At 46.9% G+C, this 23452-nt stretch overlaps 1 protein-coding gene across 5 annotated transcripts in view; it reads left to right on the forward strand.

Moving 5' to 3' along the window:
* The window catches only part of Ccdc149 (coiled-coil domain containing 149), a 91707-nt gene that overhangs the window by 55665 nt on the left and 12590 nt on the right, over positions 1–23452 (forward strand). For 4 of the 5 annotated variants that reach the window (XM_075943551.1, XM_075943554.1, XM_075943550.1 and 1 more), the window contains 7 exons: positions 5996–6112; positions 6826–6998; positions 7670–7742; positions 9057–9141; positions 11702–11846; positions 17936–18012; positions 19503–19535. In XM_075943551.1, the coding sequence (XP_075799666.1) occupies positions 5996–6112; positions 6826–6998; positions 7670–7742; positions 9057–9141; positions 11702–11846; positions 17936–18012; positions 19503–19535 (703 nt within the window). The remainder of the gene's footprint in view (positions 1–5995; positions 6113–6825; positions 6999–7669; positions 7743–9056; positions 9142–11701; positions 11847–17935; positions 18013–19502; positions 19536–23452) is intronic. The other variant, XM_075943552.1, reaches the window with a different exon arrangement.

Genomic DNA, 23452 nt, shown 5'->3' on the forward strand with positions numbered 1-23452 from the left:
CATTGCTTTCTCATCCCAAGTAGGGAGCCCATTAGCTGATACACACACTTAGTGTGTAGATGACAGTTTCTTGAGGCCCAGGAGTGGTGCACGGACCTCACAATCTTGTTACTTTTTTTCTTTTTGGTTTTTTTTTGGACAGCGTTTCTCTGTGTAGCTCTGGCTGTCCTGGAACTTACTCTGTAGACCAGGCTGGTCTTAACTCAGAGATCCACTTGCTTCTCCCTCCTGGGTACTGGAATTAAAGGCCTGTGCCACTATGCCCTGCTGACAGACTCCTTTGTATAGATGCTAGTATATCTATAAGAGTATGCTTATCTTTGTTTTTTAAAATCACATGTGGCTTGGCAATGTTAGGTGACTTTATCAGGGCACATAGGATTATCAGAAGAAGAATCTGAACACAGGTAACATGCAGAGAATAGTGGTTCCCACCTTGGCTGTTTCTCAGTGCCCACTGAACAAAATGGATTCCAGCAAATAAAAAATATATAAGTCGGAGAATGTTGAAGACCATGACAGGAGGAAGCTGGGAAGAGGTCAAAGAAGGACTGAGCCCCTCTGACTCAAGGACTAGGAAGGCCTTTCATAGGTTAGGTCTGGTGAGGCCTGGGCGGCTGGCAAAGAACCCGGAGCCTTCCTGCGACATTGTTTTGTTCCCTGTCCCTCAGCGACATCTGAGCTGCAGCTGGGCCTTGTGCACCAGCCAAGACTCATGTCCATAATTCATTCATAAACATTTATTTCTCTCTAAATCAGTGAATGATGGTGTCCCTTGGTGACAGAGCGGGTGTTCACAGAGCTCTCGTCCTCTTGGCACTGGGAGACTAGCTGTATTGTTGTGATGCCCTGTTTGAGGATAGCCAGCATGGGGATCAGTGCTTATTGTCACTTCCCCTGGAGGACAGCCACCCCCTCAGGCTCCCTTTGTAAGCCTGGGTCTAGAGCTCAACTTCAGCCATTCGAAGACAGCAAATTTCCCTGGGTGGTTGTTAGGAGCTCTTGAACAGATGATGACAATGACAATGACGACAATGATGATGATGATGATGATGATGACGATGATGATGATGTGGTGATGGTGGTGAAGACAGCAACAATCATTACGACAATGACAGCAATGAAGGTGATGGTGATGGTGATAACCATCCTGCAAGCAGCTGGTATTAGTTACACACTTTCTCTGCTCCTGGACAAAGCTGGTGTCGTAGAGAAGACAGCCATATCCTTCATGGCTGTCCTCAACATGGGGCAAGCTCAGATGACCTGGATGGTCCTTAAATCACACAAACAGTCCAGGACAAACAGTTGCATGTATGCTTCCAAGCTGTGGCATTATTGATGATTGCAAACATTACAACTCTGCATTATATAGCTGAGGAAATGCAGTCTGTGAGCATTGAATACATAAATGCAGTATCTCTTAGCAGAAGGGTGAGGGGAATCACTCAATTTTTAGAATTAGTTCTTTTCCTCTGCCTCCCTTATTCCTTATCACCTATGTGACCCCTAACCCGGTGTTCCCTGACTATGGCTCCACTCGCTCCAATTTCATGCTGTGCTCTCAGCAGGGAGATACAGAGGCCTGGAGAAGTTCAAGCTCATTCTTGGGGACTGAGCATAGGAAGCCCTAAGCAGGTGACCCTAGAGCCTATGAGCTGTCTTTAGAGAGGCAGACTTGATGTCCCTGGGCTCTATGTAGGCACAGCAATAGCCGCATCAGGCCCCTTCTGTTGACTGCATTTAAATTTCAGACCCAAATAACAACCCAACTTGAGCCTCCGTTTAAATGTGTTTCAACCAGTTCAACCCTGTAGTGTGGGAGCAATATTATCTGCACATTAGACACCAAATGATAGCTAACGTGTTGATTGACATTTAACCAGCATCCAGTGTGAAGATGACTCTGTTCTATGGAGTGGGGCCTCACTGGGCGTGCGTAGCCACTAACTGGCATTAACAAACATAATTGCGTGACTCCAAATAAAATGTGCGGTGAGGCCAGTTGTGACTGGAAAGTGAGGTTTCTTTACATCTAGTTCGTGCCGTCTGTCTATCAGGGAACATTTCAGGGAAAAGCTTGAGTCTTCAAGACACAGCCCGAGTCTCCTGCAGCCTCCTGCCAAAAGCCTGCGTGCTTGAGATCCTGCCTCTGGGGCTTGACAAGCGCTGCTTCTTGGCTTTGCTGTGTGTCTTTGGAAATGTGCTTTTCAGAGTCCTGTTGTCCTGAGCCCAGGACCAGGGGACATGAAAGATGTTTCACATTCAAGCTTTTGCTCTAGTCAACCGCTTCTGTGGTCCACTTGTTCCATGAGGCTACTTCAATGCCTAGTGTGAGAGTCTTGGCCCACTGGTCCCAGGGGAGGTGGAGAGGCTCCTTCCAGCCTCTGTCATAGCTACTGTGCCCATTCTCATCACATATGTGGTTTCTGTATCTTCCATTGAACATACACTTATTTAACAGAGATGTTTAACTTATCATCACTGTACTAATGGGTTCACCATTCTCTAACTCAGACTCAGAGGGAACTGCTTTAATTCACATGTTTTCCCTATGAGGCACATCGCAGCCTCTGTTCTTGCACTCAGGGACTCTAGACAGTATGCTAGCAGTGTGCATGAAGCCATGGCCAGGAGACCTTTTCTACACCACCAGTGGAAGGGTAGATTAGCACAATGTCCCAGTGGAAGGGTAGATTAGTACAATGTCCCAGTGGAAGGGTAGATTAGTACAATGTCCCAGTGGAAGGGTAGATTAGTACAATGTTCCAGTGGAAGGGTAGATAAGCGCAATGTCCCAGTGGAAGGGTAGATTAGCACAATGTACCAGTGGAAGGGTACCAGTGATTAGTACAGCCATGGGAAGAAATGCTGTAATCCTTCAAATTATAAATAAATAAAATGTTATATATATGCACACCAACCTCTAGCAGTTGCAGTACTAGGTATGTGTAGAAGGAGCTGCGGGCAAGCCTGCTTTTTGTCTCACCCGGCTCCGGCATGGCTAGCTTAACACATGAAATAACAACACACAAATTGTTATTCATTTAAACACTGCCTGGCCCATTAGTTCCAGCCTCTTATTGGCTAATTCTCACATCTTGATTAACAAATTTCTAATAATCTGTGTAGCACCACGAAGTGGTGGCTTACTGGGAAGATTCTAATCTGCATCCATCTCAGAGAGGAGAGTTATGGCATCTGCCTGACTCTGCTTCTTTCTCCCAGCATTCTGTTCCATCTAGTCTGCCTATCTAAGTTCTACCCTATCAAAAAGCCAAGGCAGTTTCTTTATTAACCAATGAAATTAGCACATAGACAGAAGACCCACCTACATCAGGTATGTATTCAAGGGAATGACATCACTGTATCAAAAAGATGCCTGTGTGCCCATGTTCATTAATATGCTACTCGGGCTAACCATAGTGTGGCATCAACCTAAGTGTTTATCAATGGACTGGATAAAGAAGATCTGGTACATGTATACAGTGGGATACCACTCTGTCTTCATAATGGATGAAATCCAGAAGATATTATGTTAGCTAAATCAATCAATCAGTCAATCAATCAATCACAGAAAGACAGTTGCCACAGGATCACTGTCATATCCAGAGTCTTGAAAAGGGTCTTCACAGAGACGTTGCACTAGGTAGTTTTTATCGTCAACTTGGCACAACCTTTAGACACCTGGAGAGAGAGACCCTCACCTGAAGCATTGCCTCAATCAGATTAGTCATTGGCCATGTCTGTGAGAGAGTGTCTTGACTGACATGCGAGGTCTCAGCCTACTGGGATGGGGGTGGGAGAGAGCAAGATCTCTACACAGTTGGATCTGGGCTGCATAAGACAGCTAGCTCAGCATGGGCCAGGAGCAAGCCGGTCAGCTGCTCTGATTTTGCTTTCTGCTGTTCCTGCTTGACTTTCTGCCTTCATTTCCCTCAATGATGGCCGGTGGCCTGGAAGTGTAAGCCGAAACCAACCGTTCCCTCCCCAAGTTGCTTTTGGTCAGAGTGTTTTTATCACAGAAACAGAAAAGAAGTAGGAAAAAGAACCGTGTTAATCTGAGACTGAGATGGGCATAGGAGAATAGGTGTTAGTACCCCGATAGAGTCCCAGACTGCAGGGATTGAGTACCCCGATAGAGTCACAGACTGCAGGGATTGAGTACCTCGATAGAGTCACAGACTGCAGGGATTGAGTACCCCGATAGAGTCACAGACTGCAGGGATTAAGTACCCCGATAGAGTCACAGACTGCAGGGATTAAGTACCCCGATAGAGTCACAGACTGCAGGGATTAAGTGCCCCGATAGAGTCACAGACTGCAGGGATTAAGCCCCACACTTTGTTGTGTAGTAGGTGACTATGGTTAATTAGCACATTGATTGTGCATTTCAGAGCAGTTAGCATCCAAAGCTTTGCATGATAAATAATAGATGTGGAAGGTGAAGTGTGTATTAATTACCCTGCTATGACCATCATACAGTGTATATATGCATGGAGGCAACACACTGAGTCCCACAAATTTGTGAATTTTATAAAACCATCAAAATTATCAAAGAAAAAAATGTGGGCACTCAGCACCAAGCAGGTCATGGCCAGGCCGTCCATGGTATGAGACAGGGAGACAGGAAGTGGCCTTGTTGACCTCATCTGGGCTGAACATCTGGCACTCACATTTTTCCCACTCTGTGAATGTTCAGCCATGACACTGGAAGACCTTGAACATGAATTTGGGGGTGCAAATAAGTTGGCCTGAGTAGGAAAATCCACAAGTACACACGCTGTGAACTCCAAGTATGGACTTACCAGATTCCATTAGGCGTGAAGTTTTGCATGTGAGTATCCTCCACCCCGTGCCAGTCCATGGCTCACGGCGCCCAGTAGACACTGTGAGAGTCAATGCGGCAATGGAGGGTCACTGCATCCTGTCTGCCTTCCTGCAGTTCCCACTTCTCTCCATTGCTGTCATCATTTCAATTAGGTAATTCTGCCTTGGCTTGAATTAGCTTTCTCTCTCTCACCTGACCCAAATCCTTTGGAAATGCTGGAGTTTAACCACTTGTACTGGTCAGTGTTCTCCAAGACTCAATCAAGCAGGAACAAGAAAAGAGCATGTTCACAGGGAGCCTCACTGGTCTGTCATACCCATATGATAGGGACAGCGTATTCCGAGGGCTTCATGCTTATGTGAGCCCATCCACATCCACCCATAGAGAGAAGACGATGCATTAGGAATCTTTTAGGATAAGTACATGGTGATGGGCAGGCATGGATCCGCTGAGACTATGGGTTCATCCTGGGACCTCTCCCATAATTCCTGCTTTACCTGGGGGGTGGGAGCTGGGATGCAGTATGCAGGAGGTCTACATGGCCAAACACACACACTTGAGTACTTTATGTATTTGGTCACTTTCTGTATTCTCTCACACATTAGTTCTTAGCACACACACTTGGTCACGGTGCATACAAGATTTGTGTTCTTGAGTGCACTCTACTTATCTTTTCCTCAATAAGCAAGTCCAGTCCACATCTGGATCATTCACAGACCACATTGGCATGAGCTTGCTGGACACTGAATAGCATTTTTCAAGTTCTTGAGAGCCTCGCCTAGTGTTTCAATGTGGGGCATGCCATCTCAGCAGATTCTAACCAGTCCTAGGGGTTATTATGGGTCTTGGCTAAGTCTAAATGAGGTTCAAGATTTTCTTCTTCATTGTGGCAGTGCCCAATAGCACATCCGCCTTCCAGGATCAAGCCTGGGTGCCCTGGCCTTACACTGAATGCACAGATGTATCAACAAGCACAAATTATAGCAGAAGTTTTCTCTTTCTTAAAACTTAATCATATTGGCAAGTCCTTTCTTCCAGTAGTTCTTGCAAGAATTTTGTTCTTCCAGAAATTTCTGTATAGGTCCTTGAGGTTTGGGGGGATGTGCTCATTCATATTCTTTCTCTCTTCCTTTGCCTTTTTTTTTCTAATCATGGAAAATGCAGCTGTTGAGGATGACAATTGCTAAACAAAGGCTCGGAGATGAAGAAATTGGCATGAGGCATTTCGCAGCCCATGAGCGGGAGGATTTGGTTGAGCAGCTGGAGCGAGCTAAGGAACAGGTGACTGTTGAGCTCTGGTTTGGGTGGGGAATGCCTGAATGTGGTCTCACAACAGGAAGCAGGGCACACATGCTCCCATGGCCCCTCACAACAGGAAGTAAGACACACATCCAAATCCAAGAGAAGGCCAGGGATGCCGAGAGGTCTTGACTTTCTCAGTTCTTCCTAGGTTCATACTGAGTGTCTGACCCCTAGCCAGGAGTATCCAGCATTGATTTTCTATTGTTCTGAGCACATCAAGAAACTTGCCGCCCTCCACCCACTTAGACAGTGGGGATGAAATGTGACAAACTGGCCTTTAACTTAGGAGTTTCCACTAAGATGCTGAGCAATGCTTTGTGGGCAGGATTTCAGAGGGCGCAGAGCCCTGTTTGGGAAGCAGCCACAGGGGCAGAGTCTTCCTTTTCCTTCTTTTGCTAACTGGGCCCAGGACACCCGGGTTGAGTGACTTGGAACTGCATTGCCTTTGTAGGACTCTAGGATCAGCCTGTCCTTTCCATGTCTGTGAATGGGGGCAGTGTGCAGGGATTAGAGATCAGGCTCAGCAATCCCACCCATGTTAAGTGTCTGGTTGGAAGGTAGCCCCCAGCTCCAAGCCCTACCCAGCATGCAATGCAACATGGGTGACTCTAGCAGTACCCCTAAGCTCTCCAAGTCAGCTAGTCTAGTGGAAGCCCGTGGCTGAGAACACTATGACACTCCTTGGATTTCAGATTGAGTCCTTGGAACATGACCTGCAGGCGTCAGTGGATGAACTCCAGGACGTTAAGGAAGAGCGGGCTTCCTACCAGGACAAAGTGGACCGGCTGAACCAGGAGCTCAACCATATCCTGGGTGGTCATGAGAACCGAATCATTGATGTGGATGCTCTGTGCATGGAGAACAGGTGAGTGCTGAGCATCCAAGGGAGGCAGTCTGGGGGGCGGGGTGGTCCTGAAGCCCTGCCTGCGGTTGAGACAGCCGCATTTGGAATAAAAAGTAAGTTACAGCCCACAGATATTGGCAATGGCGTGTGCTGGTTATAAAAGAAGGGGAGTGGGAGACGCCCACTTGTCTAGCCCCCCTCGCTTCCCACATCTTCTCTGATTGGGCCACAAGGGTGAAGAGCTAGGAAGAGTTGTTTGTGATTGCTGTCAAGGAGAGGGGAAAGAATAAGAAAATAAATTGAGAAATTCCCTTAGCTGTGTCTTTGCCCCCAGGCACATTTCTGCGTGTGGATGTGTCTGACTTGTGTTATGGCTGGCGTCTTCTCTTCCTGGTTTGCTCCCTGGTGCAATCATCTTAATGAGAATTATGTGAAAAAGGATGTTGTTGTCCCCAAGGGGATCTCCGAGAGGGCTGTTTTAAAATGGGGTGTCTGTGATTTGGGCATGTCTGACCTTGATCGCATCCCTTTAATAAAAGGTCACATTTTCCCGCCCCTGCCCTCCAGGATGAGAAGGAAGTCGTTACACACAAATGACATCTGGGCTCCCTGTTTTGCTCTTATCATTCGGTGGGCTTCATTTCTCCCCCATGCCCATCCTTGTTAGGTGTGGGTTGTTTTTTTTTCTCCAGATATCTCCAGGAGAGATTGAAACAACTCCATGAAGAGGTCAGCCTTCTGAAGTCCAACATCGCCAAGTACAAGGTACCACAATCAAGACCAAGTCTGTGATTCTCCACTCAGCATCCGTGTGACATCTTATTTTGAGTCTCTTTTATGTTTCAAAGACATTTCATCGCTTTTCTATCCTCCCAAATGGAGCTCAGTAAGACCCCCTCGTTGGGGTAGCTAGTATAACCAGTCACAAAACAGCAGACTCCCAACACCATTCCCCCCCCCCCCAGTATCTGCTTCTACATCTATAGTCTGGACAGGGCATCCTGAGACCTCCAAAACCTGTGTGCTTCCACCTGGGAGTCTCAGCCCTGTGAACTCAGGGGTCCTCTCCACTTCCTCTATGAAATGTACAGTTGTCAGATGCTATTTGTGTCATAATTATCCCCCAAGAAAAGGGTTTCAGTGGAAGAAACAAAGATGTAACATCACAACCCAAACGCTAATATTTGAGGCACACTGCAACGGTAGGATGTTTGAATTCACCTCACTCTCATTTAGTCTAATTCCAGTTCCACTGGCTTGATAATATCTATTTCTGCTGTGTTAGTTGTAAGTGTTATAATTGGAAAACTCTCCTGGGTCTCTCTGCTTTGAAAATAAATTGATGGCTCTTCCTACGGGTGGAGTTTTACAGCCAGCTGCATGCTAGGGAGAGCTGGCTCAGTGTCATGGTTGTTGACATTGGCTTTTGTTCCCAGAGATCACCATGGCTTTCCATTTGGCGGGAGTCACACTTTCATTTATATCGATCTATCTATAAACTTGAAGCAAAGAAGTATGTGCTTTTTAGCATATAAATTTCCAACCATGTGTATCCTTTCATATATCATGTATCTTGTTCATATTCCAAACATGGCTGACTACTATATATCAGTGTGAAGGCAAGAGTCCATTCTAAGACCATAACAGCGTGTGTACTTAATCCTATGTCCAAGACAGACATCACAAATTGGCAATGATCTTTTCCCAAGCCAAACATCATTGGTACCACCATTAATTAGTACATGAAAGCAAATGTCATCTTCATCTCAGGTCTATTCTAAAAACGAATCCAATAACAAGTCTCTCCACACATTAGCCTGCCTCAGATTCCTTTTAAAGAATGTGGATTAAACCCCTCTGAATACAAGGCTACGGTTACTGCCTTTCTCCTTCACTGTAACTTCAAAACCAAACAGACTCTCTATACAGAGTCTTTTAAAAGCCCAAGGACAGAGAGGTCTATGTTTTGGGCTACATTTTGAGTCTGCCAGCATTCATGGGGTGTATCCCCTTAACGAGGTATTTTTTCATTGCTGCCTTTTCTGACAAAAGCTTTTGTTTTTTTCATTGCTGTTGCAGAATGCTCTCGAGAGACGGAAAAACTCCAAGGGTCAAGGCAAGTCCAACAGTAGTGCTCTGACCGGGGTCCTGTCTGCAAAGCAAGGTAGGAGTTAATATCCAGGTTGGACCAATTTCTGAGCAAAGAACTGGAGTACATGTCCCACCCAAACCCTCAGGGTTTGTGGGACAGAAAACGAGCACCCGATTGCCACTTGCAGCAGGATTGCCTGAGTCTTTCTAACCCAGGTTACGCCCACCCAGGTTTCTGGTTTTCCCAGTCTTAGGGGTGAGACCTGAGAATCTTCATCTTCCGGATGCCCAGGCCATGCTTTTGTAGTGGGAGACCCCACTTTGAGAACCATCACCTTGGAGCTTCTCCAATGACTGGATCCTCTTGAGAATCTTTTTCCTTCCCATCACCACCCGAGAGCCTCTAGGTGCCCAGCCCCCTCTAAGCATATTTCTCCTGGCCTCTGCAGACAGAATGGAAAAGCCCCCTACTGCATAGATCATGGGAATGCATGCCGTTTTCAAAGAAGCTTTTATTGATTGCAGCTTTGTTCTTCCTTCCTGTCGATTCCAATGAAAAATAATGATCTTCCGGGAGCAGTCCAGGGGAATAAATAGCAGAGAGCTTGAGTCTGGTACTTCGTTTTCTGCAGTCAGTTCTTGACTTAAGCCTAGGTTGCACAGGTCGGCTTCTCAGCTGCTGACAGTGCCGACCGGTAGCTACCATGGCCCAGTCTTAATGGGAACTGGCTTTCAAAAGCATGGCTTATGCAGTGGGCTTCACAATCAAGGTTCTTTCCCAGGCAACTTCTTTTCCCCACTCACCTAGAAATGAACACCCTAGAAGTGTTTGTGAATGGGAAGCTATAACACCCTAGAAGGGAAAGCCCATCTATGTGGCTCAGCAGGGAAAGTGTCTGCTGTGTAAGCAAGAGGACCCAAGTTCAGATCCCCAGCACCCATGTCAAACACTGGCTGTGGTGGTGCACACTATAATCCTAGCACTGGTGAGGAAGGGGCGAGAGGACCATTGGAGCTTTCTCACCAGTCCTGGTAGCCTAATTGGTGAGCTCCAGGTTCAGTGAGAGACCTTGTCTCAAAAAAAAAAAAAATAAGATAGTATCAGGCAAAGTGCCTTTTATTTCCCTTTTATTTCAGCTCTCTGGGAGCAGATATCTCCAGGAGTTTGAGGCCATCCTGGTCTACATATCGAGTTCTAGGCTAGCTAGGGATGCACAGTGAGACCTTGACTCAAAAATAAAAAAGAAGAGAGAGTAAAGAAAGCCCTGATGTCGATCTACAGCCTCCACACATGTACACACGCATAAACACATATGCACAGAGAGAGAGAGAGAGAGACTGAGATAGAGAGAGAGAACCCAATGCATGGTTGACTGTGGATACCATACCTAGCAACCAGTTTAGAGGAAGGATCCCTGTCCTGACTCTTATGTCACAAGTGCCAGTCAGAGTCAAACACCACAGGCAGTTAGTTATCCACTGACTCAGGTCTTCTAGAAAAACCTATGAAAGGAGCCTATGACATGGCCTATGGGATCAGTAATCTAAGTGTATGAGCATGGCAGCCCATTATAAAAACCCTAATTGATCCCCTAGTAAGAACTAGTAAGAAATAAATTAGACATATAGGAGCTTTTTGCCATAAGAAATTTCTTCAAACCGGGCCATGGTGGTGCACGCCTTTAATCCCAGCACTTGGGAGATAGAGGCAGGCAGATCTCTGTGAGTTCAAGGCCAGCCTGGTCATACATTCTATGTTTTAACTGGAAATGGCATAAATATCTCGTAATAGCTAAATGAGCTTTTATAAGCCTAGATGAACTATTAAAGTGGGGATTCACCTTTATATTTTGGGGTTTACTAATGGGATGGAATGCTGTTAAACGAAAAAGTGTATTTTCCCCATTTCAGAAGAATATTGAATGGATCCGTATACATGCATACAGTCCCAGGAAATGGTGCTTCAGAGAGCACTGTGCCTTTTCATAGTCAGGAGGGCACCAGGGTGCCTGTCACTTGTGTTTTTTCCCCGTTGATTTACCCCTTTAAAGTGGCGTATTACTTTTGCCCTAACCAGAGAGCCTGAAGGGCGGGGAAGCTCGGTCATTTGCAGGGCAGTACAACCTTTAGTAAGTGTTTTTTTAACCCATCTGAGACTTGCTTTATTGTTAACAAAATGGAAATAAATAATGCTTGCTAGGTTTGGGGTCTTTTTTTTCCCTCAGTTCTGAGTCTCAGTGAGTTAGCATAAAAATGCCTTCACAGGCTGGCAAGCGAAAATGTTGTTAGTCTCTGAATAAGCTGCAAATGGCTGGAGTGAGTGTGGCTCAGCGGGCATTCACGCTTGCTTGCTTGTTTGCTTGCTTGCATAGCAGGAGAGCCCTCGGCTCCACCCCAGTTTGACAAAAAGAAGAGAATTTAAAGGTGGGGGGAGGTCCAATTTCTTTGAGACTTTTTCACTTAGCTCTGAGTTTCATGTTGTATTCCCTGTGGTAGTTGAGATAGGCTCTCAGGACAACACAGTATCATGTCAAAGCTTGGGGTGCCCCATTCCCCAGGAAGAATGGACATGGGTCTGCAGCCCCACGTGTCGGAATCCCTGACTGAGCTGTCAACCTTTGTGTCTTCCCTAGTCCAGGATCTGCTCTCTGAAGATCACGGGTGCAGCCTCCCAGCTACTCCACAGTCCATCGCTGACCTGAAGTCTCTGGCCACGGCCCTGCTGGAGACGATCCATGAGAAAAACATGGTCATTCAACACCAGAGGCAAACCAACAGGTGTGCAGTAGGTCCTTAGACTGGGGGACGGGAGAGTGGGAAAGGGGCTGCCAGAAGTAAACCAGGAGCACTCTGGGAAGAAGGTAACATCTCTGAAATCTAGCGGGGAAAGAACCCATGGAACCAGAACTAGTCTTTTACTTTGCATTGGCATCCGGGTTATCCACCAGAGTCAACGAAGCAGGAATCTTGATTTCTTAGTGAGCTGTGCTCTGTTAACACCAGTTTCATGGTAGCTCAAACAAAACAATGCCAGTTCTCTCGCCTCTTCCTTAGCCCTCCTTTTGAGGCGGGAGCTGCCTCAGTGCCCCTTCAACTCCAGGACTTGAATCTGAGGGTCTCTGATGACCAAAAAAGCAACCGTCAACTTCGACGGGCTGCTGTCCCTGTGAGGGAACTTCCTGCCAAAGGACGAGTCAATTAAGATGGAGCATCCTGTTTGATTTTTAAATGAGTGTTGATTATGTTGTACCAAACTGAGCAAGTTAAGGCACCTCAAAATAGCGGTCAGGAGTAGCAGCGCACAGTTGAAAACGTCCTGAGAACGCTGAGTGAAAAGTGAATTAAAACCAACAATGTCACCTACACCAGTCGGTTTTCTGTTCCTAAAGCTGAGTACCCGAGACTAGGTAGTTTATGAATATTTTTTTAAAATGAGAAGTTCACTTCTCATGCCCCAGGAGGCTGAGTTCCAGAGCATGCCACTGTGTCTGGTGGTGGCCTTCGTGCCACATCTGAACATGACCCGGGCACCACATGGTCAGATATAATAAGCATGCTTGCCTGGATTGCTTTCTCATAAACCCGCTGATGCTATGGCGGGGCCCTCACCCTCCTCCTCATCTCATCCTAACCCTCCTAAGGGCGATTAGCATTGCCCTGCGAGCTTGGAAATTTAGTGTCTAACACGGGAACTCATTTGAATCACAGAACCAGCTTTGTGGCGTGCAGTCAGCACCAAGAAGGATTTGGCCTTTGGCCAGATACTGTTACCACCATCTTGAAATTCATGATACTTATTTTTTCACAGGGAGGTGGGGGGAGCACATTTTTATCTTGCACAGAACCCTGGAAGTTATAGGTGGTCCTGCTCCTGAGACTCACACTTAGAGCCACAAGGACACTGCAGGAGAATGGTGCAAAGACAGATGTTAGAGTTCAAGGGGAGGGACCAGAGCTGGGACTGCCCAAGGCAGGGACGCTTGGGGAAGAGACCACGGGAAAATGATTGAAAGTGTTATAAAAACAAAAGAGAAAAGGGAAATGATGGAGTGCAGAGAAGCCCGTAGCAGAGATGAAGATGTATGTGGGAGAAAGCAAGAGCATCAAAGGGAGGCCGGCAATCTCCCTGGATGACAGGGTAATTTATTGACAGGAGACGTTTGCAACAGCCTTGCAAAATGAAACAGCCATGCTGAACCGCAGCTACTTCTCAGGAAGCAGGGACGGGACTCTGGTGGGGGAGGGCTGTCTTTGGGGATCCCCTGGAGCCAGCAGTCAGTCTGCTTCTCACTCCTGGCCCGCTCTGGGCTCTTTTGAACCCCCTGCAATGCATAGGCCCCAGATGCAAACCACTTTCTCGCTCCGTGGAGGCTGACATTTCCATTCATCGTGGGTTTTTTTTCTTGTTATTTTGTTTTGTTTTTAAGTATCACTTTGCACATGAGCCACGGTTAAATAACCGTGACCCTCCACGCATCTTGGCTGCCCAAATCCCCTCCTTGGGAGAAGTCACCATTTCTTGTGTTCCGTGTGACCTTAGAATCATGCAAACAAAGGCGCAGTATGTGAAAACACACCTCAGTATTCTTATATGTATGGATATTTTTAAAAACAAAAAAAAGCAGTGGTTCTTTATGAAAGAAAAGGGAGGGGCGCCCTTTGTGTCTGTTCTTTGGCTTGCTTTTCTCCTGTCACGGTAGATCGTGGAGGTAGCATCGTATCGGCACACAAAGGAGTGTTACATATGCCTTTTTTTTTTTTTTGGTACTTTGAAGGCCTTCAGTTTCATTACTTCCTAGAGGTGTATAAAGAAGTTAACTGTACTATAGATGAAGATTGAGAACAGAATGTGAATTTGGTCAGCTTGCCGGTACCCCTGTGATTTAGCCTTATAACTGAAAAAAAAAAGGCTTTATTGAAGTGAGGTAGTACGTCAGAACTGAAGAGCCTCCCTTCTGGAAGCGCAAGCTCTGCCTACTGGCTTTCTTCTCTTTCACAATGGCCTCTATTAGGCAGAGGGTCCTGTGGAAACCACCTTGATAACTGCTCAGTACCGTGGGACTTTGCATTTGAATGATGCTCAATGGCGTGGCAGTTTGCTCGCTCTGTTTCTTGATGACGCCTGTGCCATTACCTGGTTCCCACTAAAGAAGGGAGGAGGCTCCCTTCCCTAACAGGCTGACGCGCAGCAGAGGAAATGGCTGTTACAGGCTGAAAATTCAGTGACATACCTTGGCTGCTTCCCTAGCCGGTGGCAAAGGAGCTGGGAAGTTTTTTTAATCTCATGTAACAGTGATGTCCTGGATCACAGCAGCGTTTCAGGGGGCTCCGGGTGGGGCACGCCAGGCAATACAGAGAGCCACAGCTTCCCCTTCAGGCTGAGGCCCCTGTCTGGACCCTCACCTAGGAATTCTGCCAGACTGGCCAGCTCCTGGGTTCTCTTTGTTGATTTCTAACCTTATCCCCAGGAATGGCATCAGAAGCTGTGTGGCAAAGTCAGTATGGGGGCCTGACATCTGGAGGCTTTTCTTAGACTAAGGGGCAGGGGGTGGGGCACATGTACCAATATCTGTACTATATCTTGAAACAACCTGTAACTACCTTAAAAAAAATAAAAAAAAATAAAAAACCTCTCATCCTACCCATTCCAAAAACCTCTCCCAAGCCTAGGTGCGCCTCCATCTCCTGCCCTGGCTACATTTGTGTGCTACTGGCTGTCTTCACTGCAGACCCATCTCCCTCCCAGCTGCTAACCTGTCTTAACTTCTCATTTGGAACTGGGCTTCCCTTCATGCTCCTGACACCAAGGTAGATGTCACATCTCCCGTGAACTTCTTGGAAGAAGTGGACCCTTTTCTTTAGCATTTCTCTCCTAGTGGCTTCCAGGCTCTGTCTTGTCCCTGTTCCTTTCCTTGTCACAGCCCTTTCTTGCCAGTCTCCAGTTCCTGCCTCACTCTGTTGGCAAGAGTAGATCTCCTCTTTGGCCCTGTGATCAGACGGTTATCTCTTCCATGAGTTTCCATGTGGTCAAGCATCTTTAACACAACCTCAGCTCCTCCCCTCCCTCCTTGTGGCCCTGTTCCTTTGGATCCCCTCTATCCCCACTGATTGTTGGTCATATCTTCATGTTCCTGGATGACTTCCAACCAAGTGGTTTTTCTGTCTCTACTGCTAATCCTTGTCTGTTCTCAACTTCATGTGAGGACCACTTCCTAAACTGCTTTCTGCTGCTTAGAAGACCTCAATAGCTCCCCAGAACTTGTGTTTAAAAGCCCGAGCTCTCTCAGCATGACCATAGGCTCTTTCTCCATCCGAGGTGCTACTGGCCTCTCCGGTTCTGCCTTCTCATAGCTCGTCAGTTTGCTCTCAGCTTTTATTAGACTTGTGTGTTTTCCGGCTTAGTCTTTGTCTAGTCCCTCTGATTCCCAGCTGTGTGACCCTGAGTAAGTCATCGTCTTCTGTGAGCTTCAAGTTTCTCATCTATAAATCAAGGACTTCCTAGCACAATGTTGAAGATAAACAAAAAACAAAAATGAACAAACAAAAAATAACAGGGCAGTATGTTCGTATTCTTCAAAGGCACAATACCTAGATTGGAACAAATGCTGGCTACATATCAGCTGTCCTTAGGTTCCCTAACACACTGTCCATGTGTGTCTGCTAACACACTATTGGTCTCTAGGAACTGGGACAGGGTCCTCTCCTTTCGGTTCCCCGTCCAGCCTGTAGCACAGAGGTGGATCCCAGGAGCTGGTTTCTCATTGGTCAGACTTCCCGAGCCACATTTGTTCTTACCCCTCCCTCCATCCTGAGAGCTGCCAGCACGGTGGCTCCCCCGGCTGAGTCTGGGCAGGAGATCCCTTCCAGTCATGCAAAGCATCTTGGGTTGTATTCTGCACATCACCCATGGCTATACCCACAGTTCCATGAGCACAGCTTTTTAAGGAATTGCAGTCACTATTACTGATGGTTCTATTGCTGTTGTTGCCATAGCCACAGCTTCTCTCCCGGATCCTTTCTTACCTCTAGCCTTGCACTCAGGTATTGGACCAGAGAACACAGCAACCACTGAGAAACTCTAGCAGGCTCTATGGGAGTAGGAGGTAGGGGGTACCGGCCACTTCACTCGTTCCATTTCTCTGAGAAATAGTTGGGTTATCCGGAAACAGTATGAACAAATCCTGCACTCAACCTATAAACCTAGCCCGGGGCACCCCTCAGCATCACTGAGGAGTAAAGCCTTAGCCTTTGTCCTAAGAAGCAGCTGCAGACATGTGATCTCATCTCATTAAGAAACAAGGGAGTACCGCTGTGATTGCACGTCAGACCCATCAACCGCGAGGAAGGGAGCTGGCATCAGAAGCTCCGTGCAAAATATTGAAAGGCAGATTAGGAACAGAGGCATTGATGGAAGGGTCAAGGGTGTAAAAGCAAAACAGACCCCACAGATGGTGCGAACCTGGAAGGAGTGGATGAGGGCTGTGAAGAGGGAGAGACCGGAGGGAAGGAGGGAGAGAAGAGCTGTAGAGGATGCAGGAAAGCAAGCAGAGCAGGGCCAGTTTCCCCTGTGAACTCTGAGAGAAGACGAAGAGCCTGCAGGTCGATTCAGGTAAAATCAGGATGAACTGTATGTATGTGCAACCATATGCATATTCATGGCCCCGAATGTACGTGGGTGTGAGCAGCTATCTCTGGAACAGAAAGAGACGTAGGAGAATAATTCAGCTGCTCTAATTTTTCCCCACTGAAAGGAATCGAGAATTCGCTATTAAGGAGATTTTCATGTCATCTCAGCACAGCGGTGCCAAGAAAATCCCCCAAATGAAAATAAAGACTGGTTTCCAATTCCAGACCACTGGAAAGCAAGGTTTTACATGGCTGTCAGTCATGTCCCGGCTATGTTTGATGCCTGGAGCGAATGACCGGATGTTTACCTATGCGCGCGCACAGAGCCCGCCTTCCAAGCCCACAGTCTGACCTTTTCTAGTGCACATTTCAGAACTGAGCTGTCCCAGTGAATGGTCATTTGGAAAACAACCTCCTTATCTTAGTGATTTCCAAATCACTGTAAATTATTTTTAAATTCTTTAAGATTTGTTTACTTATGTGTCTTGGAGGTGGGGTATACATGTGCCGTGTCTGCTGTATGGAGGTCAGAGAAAAGCTAGCAAGAGTTGGTTCTCTCCTTCCACTGTGTGGGTCCTGGGGATCGAACTTAGATCGTCAGGCTTGCTGCCAGATGCCTTTGCCTGCAGAGTCATCACAGAGTCCCGCTGAAAGCTCTTTTGAAATTCTTATTATTCACCCTTTCTATAGATGGTTACAGATAGCGACAAAAGAAAAGGCCTGTGTTTAATTACACATGTTTATTAGCCACCTACACTGTATCCGACATGGTTCTTGATATCTAGGGCATGGGCATCAGTGAGACCTCGTGTGGGTCTGTGAAAGCCGATCTTATAACTCTATTGCCTCAGAAGAAGCATTTTCAGGTGTGCCCCTCTATCTTACTTGCTGGTTCCAAAATCAAACTTACGCTCACAGAATGAGGGTCTGCTGCAGCTAAGAGTGTTCAAAATGAGTTGTCACCTTTAGCAATGAACAGTTGTCATATGGAATCCAGGGGATTGCCTTGTGGAGCAGAACTCAGTCGCATAGTATACGTGTGTGTGTGTGTGTGTGTGTGTGTGTGTGTGTGTGTTTCACTTTATTTTCTATTGATTTTCAGGTTCCACATGCACTTTGAACAGACTGTATCATGTGCACATGTGTGCCCGCTTGCCCTACTGACCTCCCCATTAGCTACACCTAGGCCTAAACACTGACGGTGGTGACTCAGTCTCCTCATATTTCCCTGTCTCTTCCAGAATCCTAGGGAATCGAGTGGCAGAGCTGGAGAAGAAATTAAGAACTCTGGAGGTTTCCGGTTTGTGGAGTCTCCCAGGTAAGTGGAACCTCTGAACGGTGCTGGCTTTCTTCTGCATTAGGATTTTGTACCCTTTGAAAAGAACAGTCTCGCACAATTTGCAAGAAGATTCTGCTTGTTCAAGGCCCTTTGGTTTGGAGACTTCTGAGAAACAAGCCACAAATGTTTCAAATTGAGAAGCCATCTGATGGCAGGTCCGTGGAAGGGACAATAAATAAACAATAAAATTTCAAAATCTCATTAGTGGGGCGCTGGAGTTTAGGTAGCCTAACTCCTCAAACTATCGTGTGTGTGTGTGTGTGTGTGTGTGTGTGTGTGTGTGTGTGTAAGCACACATGCATACTAACCCCTGTGACAGCCCATGAGTTGTTTCGTTTCTTATCAATAATCATCAAGATTTGTTCCATGTAACCTTCCCTCCTAAAAGAAATGGGAGGCTACACAAAGATTTGTTCAGTGTAATCACCAGTCCTAAAAAACGAATCTCAGATCTTACCGAGATTTGTGCAATTTAATCATCAGCCCTAAAATGGAACGTAAAACCACACAAAGATTTGTTCGGTTTAATCACCAGTACTAAAAATGAAGCGCCAACCATTTCTTCAACCCAGATGTACTTCATGACCACCTTCCCCTGCCTCTCCCCCTCCCGACCGTTTTATGTAGCTTGAAAACAAAAATTTCCCGAGGAGATTTTTCTCCCCGCGTTTGTCCAACGTGTGAGAAGCCGTGGTGATTCTCTCTAATGAGCTATACTTATCCCGTTTATCCCGGTAAAATAGCCCTCTCAGGAGACCCCGTCAGTTCTCCGCCTTGTCTTTACGCTGTTTGGAAACTTATATTTATCACTTTTTGCCGCCTCCTGGTTCCCTGGAAGGAACATTGTCCGGGTATTTTTAGTGCCTTACCCTTTCAGCACGGAGCAGTCTCTTCCCTCGGCTCCCGTGGGCTGCATCCCTGTACGGATGAGAAATGAAAATTGCCACAGGAGAGGAGGTGGACAGCGTCACGTTTTCCTTGGTGGAAATCTGAATAGCTGCCTTCAGTTGCCCGCAAGTGTGCTTCATAAATTGGAATTTTTTGCAGAGATTCCTTGAACTGGATGTCAAAAGACCTCACAGAGCTAATTAGTGGCAAGTGCCGTCCTGGGGGTTTGAGTGGTCCTTTTCCACCTCCCGCTTCTGGTGATGTTCAAACCTCATCTTCTGGGAAGGCCTTTCTTTCACTGTGTTGAATTTCAACACAGACAGAAAATTCGTCATTTACTTGTGCAGTCAAATTGCTGTTTTTGTGCATGTACCGAAGCTTTGGGTTTTTCCCCCCCTCTCAGAATGAGTTAGTGAATTTCTCACTGCTTCATTTGGGTGATTTATGTAAAAAGATGGAAGCTGAATGGGTGGATCGATGCTGGGAATTTCCCGTGGCTGGTGTTTGTTTGGTCAGGTGGGACTGCAAATGGCTGTTCTACAATAATCACTGTTTTTTTTTCCTTCTTTGTGCTGCCAAAGGCCTGAGCTACAATGTTTCAGTTGGATTTGGGAGTATGTTCATTTTGAAATATTTGGGGTTTCTTGTGGCTAAATCGGGGACACAGTCTACCATCCATGTATGTGAAGAGCAGAAATTTGCTGTCCACCTTTCTGAGAACTTTCTAGATAGAATAACTTACTGAAATAGAGAACCCAATTCATGCAAAGGAAGCACTTGTGTACACATAGCCGGAAGGACCAGCCTCACTGGGTTTTATGCTGTAGGCATCGGGGTTCTAGTCTCTGGCCACCACACAGATACAAATGGGGGCACAGGACAGGGAGTGGCACTTTTCCTTTTGGGTATAGTTTTGTCATTGCAACAGCCTTGTCTTGGGGTGGGTGCGATCCTGAAGAGAAAGAGCAGGGGGTGGGGTGACTCTCTGTGTGTATCACAGCTCTTCTCCTCCTGCTTCTTTCTGTGTCTCCATCTTAAGCTCTCCTCCTGCTTCTGTGTGTCTCCATTTAACCTACTGCCAGCCGAGCAAGAAGCAGTGTGTCCTCTCCCCGTCACACCTCCTCTGCCTCCTCCTCTTCTTTCTCGTCCTCTCCCCAAGCAGCAGCTAAATCCCAGTGGAAGGTGCTGAGTCCCATTGATTTCAGGGAATTGTCTTGTTTACCAGCATCTGGGAGGGGATGAGCAAAGTCTTCTCCACTTATATCAGTTCATCCTTGGGCTGGTACCCGTTTTGAGCTTCAGCTTTGTGAGTACAGCACCGATCATGCCAGGCAACCTGCCCCGCCCCCATGAACCTGTAGTCTGCCTAAGGAAGTAAGGTGAATGTCCATCAAGCAGTGGTGGGGAGATCAAAGCATTAAGGGCTTAGTGCTGACTGAGTGGCCGAGACAGAAGCACTAGGGAGATGATGGGTTGACTCTGATGCCCTCTGTGATGAACAGTCAAGAGCAAGAAGATTCGGGATGACAAATACTTGGTGTGTGTTATGTACCCCATTCTCACACCTGTGACAGACATGACAAATCTATCACAGCGTTTTTCCTTGCTGATGTGGCAGCCATCTTCCGTATTGGCCAACTTCCAGTCAGAGCTGACATATGGAAGAACACTTTTCCCTTTCCTGAGCGAGTCTGATACACTTGTTTTAGAGCAGGAAACAGGGAGGGGTTAGATGACACACAGGTCATAGAAGATGGCATTAGCTTTGCTTGTTTTGAGTTTCACCAGCCATCTTTTATGAGTTCTGGATGGCCACAGTTCTGAGCCAAGATACACAGGCAAATGACATTAAGTGGATACTGGTTTCTGGACCAGAGAGAAGGAATCTGGAAACCTCTTCTGAAACTCTAGTGGGCTGTGGAAAAGAATTCACGAGACAGAAGACTTTGTGAGTCCTCTCTTTGCCCCTCTTCACTCTCCTGACCAATACTATCTAGTTTTATTTTGTTTTATTTTATGAGATAGTCTCGTGGTGCCAAGTTTGGCCTTGAACTTGCTGAGGTAGCTGTGGATGACCCTGAACTCCAGATCCCCTTTCCTCTACTTTCTAAATGCTAGCATCGCAGGCATTCACTGTCACACTATCTCCATTAATGCTGTGGATTGAATCCAGGGGCAAATGCATGCTAGACAAGCTTGGTACCAATAAGTTATATTCCCCAGCCCCATTGTAGGAATTTTGACGGTAGTTTGTAGACTTGGAGCCAATCTGTGATCTTGCTAAAGAGTAAACGTATTTGACAAATGTCAGGCTATAGAAAGAAGTCATCTAGATAGATGAGACTATTCCAAACTGTTTATCCTGTCCCTTGATAGCCATAAAGCAAGTGGGCTACTTCAAGGAAGCCAGATGGTAGGTGTTGCAGGCCATGGTCCCTAGCTGGGACTGATCCCTTTACTCCCGCCCGCTGATGTCCTTCCCTAGGTCTTCTCAGATCTATATAGGTTGCTCTGAGGAGTGCTGACCTGGATGTACCCACATTCTACAGAGAAATGTCATGAGTTGGAAGCTGGCTGCACAAGCAAGAGGACCTGAGTTTGAGTCCCCAGAACCCACATAAAGCCAGGCATTTTAGCACACATCTGTAATCCCAGTGCTCTGACAGTCACATGAGTTGGAGAAGCTCAGGAGCCAGACACCCTGGTGCACACAGCAAATGTCAAAATGAACCAGTCTCAAGTGAGGTGTAAGGCAAGGACAACATCCAAGACTGTCTTCTGATTCCCATGTAAGAGCTATGAGACATAGGCCTCTCTCTCTCCCTCCCTCCCTCCCTCCCTCCCTCCCTCCCTCCCTCCCTCCCACCCTCCCTCCTGCCTTCCACCTCTCTCTCCCTCCTCATATACACACAGACAGGCAGACACACACACACACACACACACACACACAGAGAGAGAGAGAGAGAGAGAGAGAGAGAGAGAGAGAGAGAGAGAGAGAGAGAGAGTGGAAAGCACAGATACAATCCACAGAAATGCCAAAAGCCAAAAAGCAATCTGGTTAGATGCTATAATCTGGCTTTTTGAGCTTTTAGTCTTCATTCTGTCTCCACTCCAGGCATCAGACTGAGGAAGAAAAAAAATCTGGGGGTTGAAAGTATTCGGCTCATTTGTAGAGGCAGGAACGAGAACTTTGGTGCCATACGGACTCAGCAGAGCCTGCAGCCACTGGGTGCCAGCGGAGTGACAAGCCTGTGTGGCCTTCTGCACTAGTGGTCCTTTGACCTGGCACACGGGATTTCCTCCCAGACACACCCTCTCCTCTAAGGATAAGCCAGATGAAAGCTTAGGCCACCCGACTGCCCATTAGAGCTCGGTTTAGTGCCCACAGCTGCCTGCAGACCTTTGGAGGGCAGCCGATCCAGGAGCCTTCCAAGAAAGGCTTTGAATTTCCCAAGCATGACAACAAGAGGGACCAGACCTTGGCGTGTTGCTAACATGGGAGCACCATCTCCAGGCAAGAGTGTGCAGTGATGTGTCTTCTTCCCACCCCGCCGTGCCTGGCATAGTGGAAGGCTGACTTGTTCGCCTTCTCTACATTCCCTTCGCTCAGATTTTTGCAGAAGCTTCTTGTTTGGTTTTTTTTTTTTGAGAAGCCACTTTAATAATGATATCCTAGGGTTTGGGGGGGCCAAGGGGACATTCCATCCTAAAGAATTCCCATGAGAGGAACCCCCAGTGCCTTGATCACTGCTGACTCCCACTCATATCTCTGCTTTAGATTCTTTGGCCACCGGGGTTAGAGACTGTTTCATACGGAGGGAGGGAGCCCCCAAGATGGCTAGGAGGGTGACAGTCTACCTGCTGGAGACAAATGGCCATGAAATGCAATACTGACCTTGACCTGAAGACGGACTGTGTTGCTGTTTAGAGATAAGGGAAAGGAGTCTCCTGTGAAGCTCCTGTTGCCTGTTAGCGTTCCTAAAGCCAGTAACCTAGGATCCATGAAGGCATTTCCAGATTGCGCTCTAGAAGAGGGCCAGCTTGGAGGGTATTATGAGGGCTTCCAATGTCACCCTGAACCATTAATCCACAGTGCTCTTTGGAAAACCTTTCCAGATGGTAACACTGAAGTTTCTAGATTTGTTCCACCAGAGACAGTGGAAGTAAGTGCCTGGCAGAACCCCAGAGTCAACTCCAAGCAGTTTCTCAGCTCACCTGACACTCAGGAGACAGAGAACCCAAAGGTTATAGAACCAATCACTTGCCATTTGCCCAAGACGGCAGCACGCACCAAGCGTGCCAAACACCAGGATCCATGAGACCCTTCAGTTGGTGACACAGTCATTATCAGGCCTTTAGTAAGCTCCTACTGTGTGGGGAACTCTCTCACACAAGTTAATCACGTTAGTAAGACAGCGTTCTAAAGCAGAGGGACCAAGGAACACACTGGTGAAATGTGCTTGCCTTCATCTGGTTCTCCAAAGGAGGTGTCGACATCTATCTTTACCCAAGTGGCCTTCCGGGCTCTGAT

Source organism: Microtus pennsylvanicus, chromosome 12, assembly GCF_037038515.1.
Source record: "Microtus pennsylvanicus isolate mMicPen1 chromosome 12, mMicPen1.hap1, whole genome shotgun sequence".
NCBI classification, from domain to species: Eukaryota; Metazoa; Chordata; class Mammalia; order Rodentia; family Cricetidae; genus Microtus; species Microtus pennsylvanicus.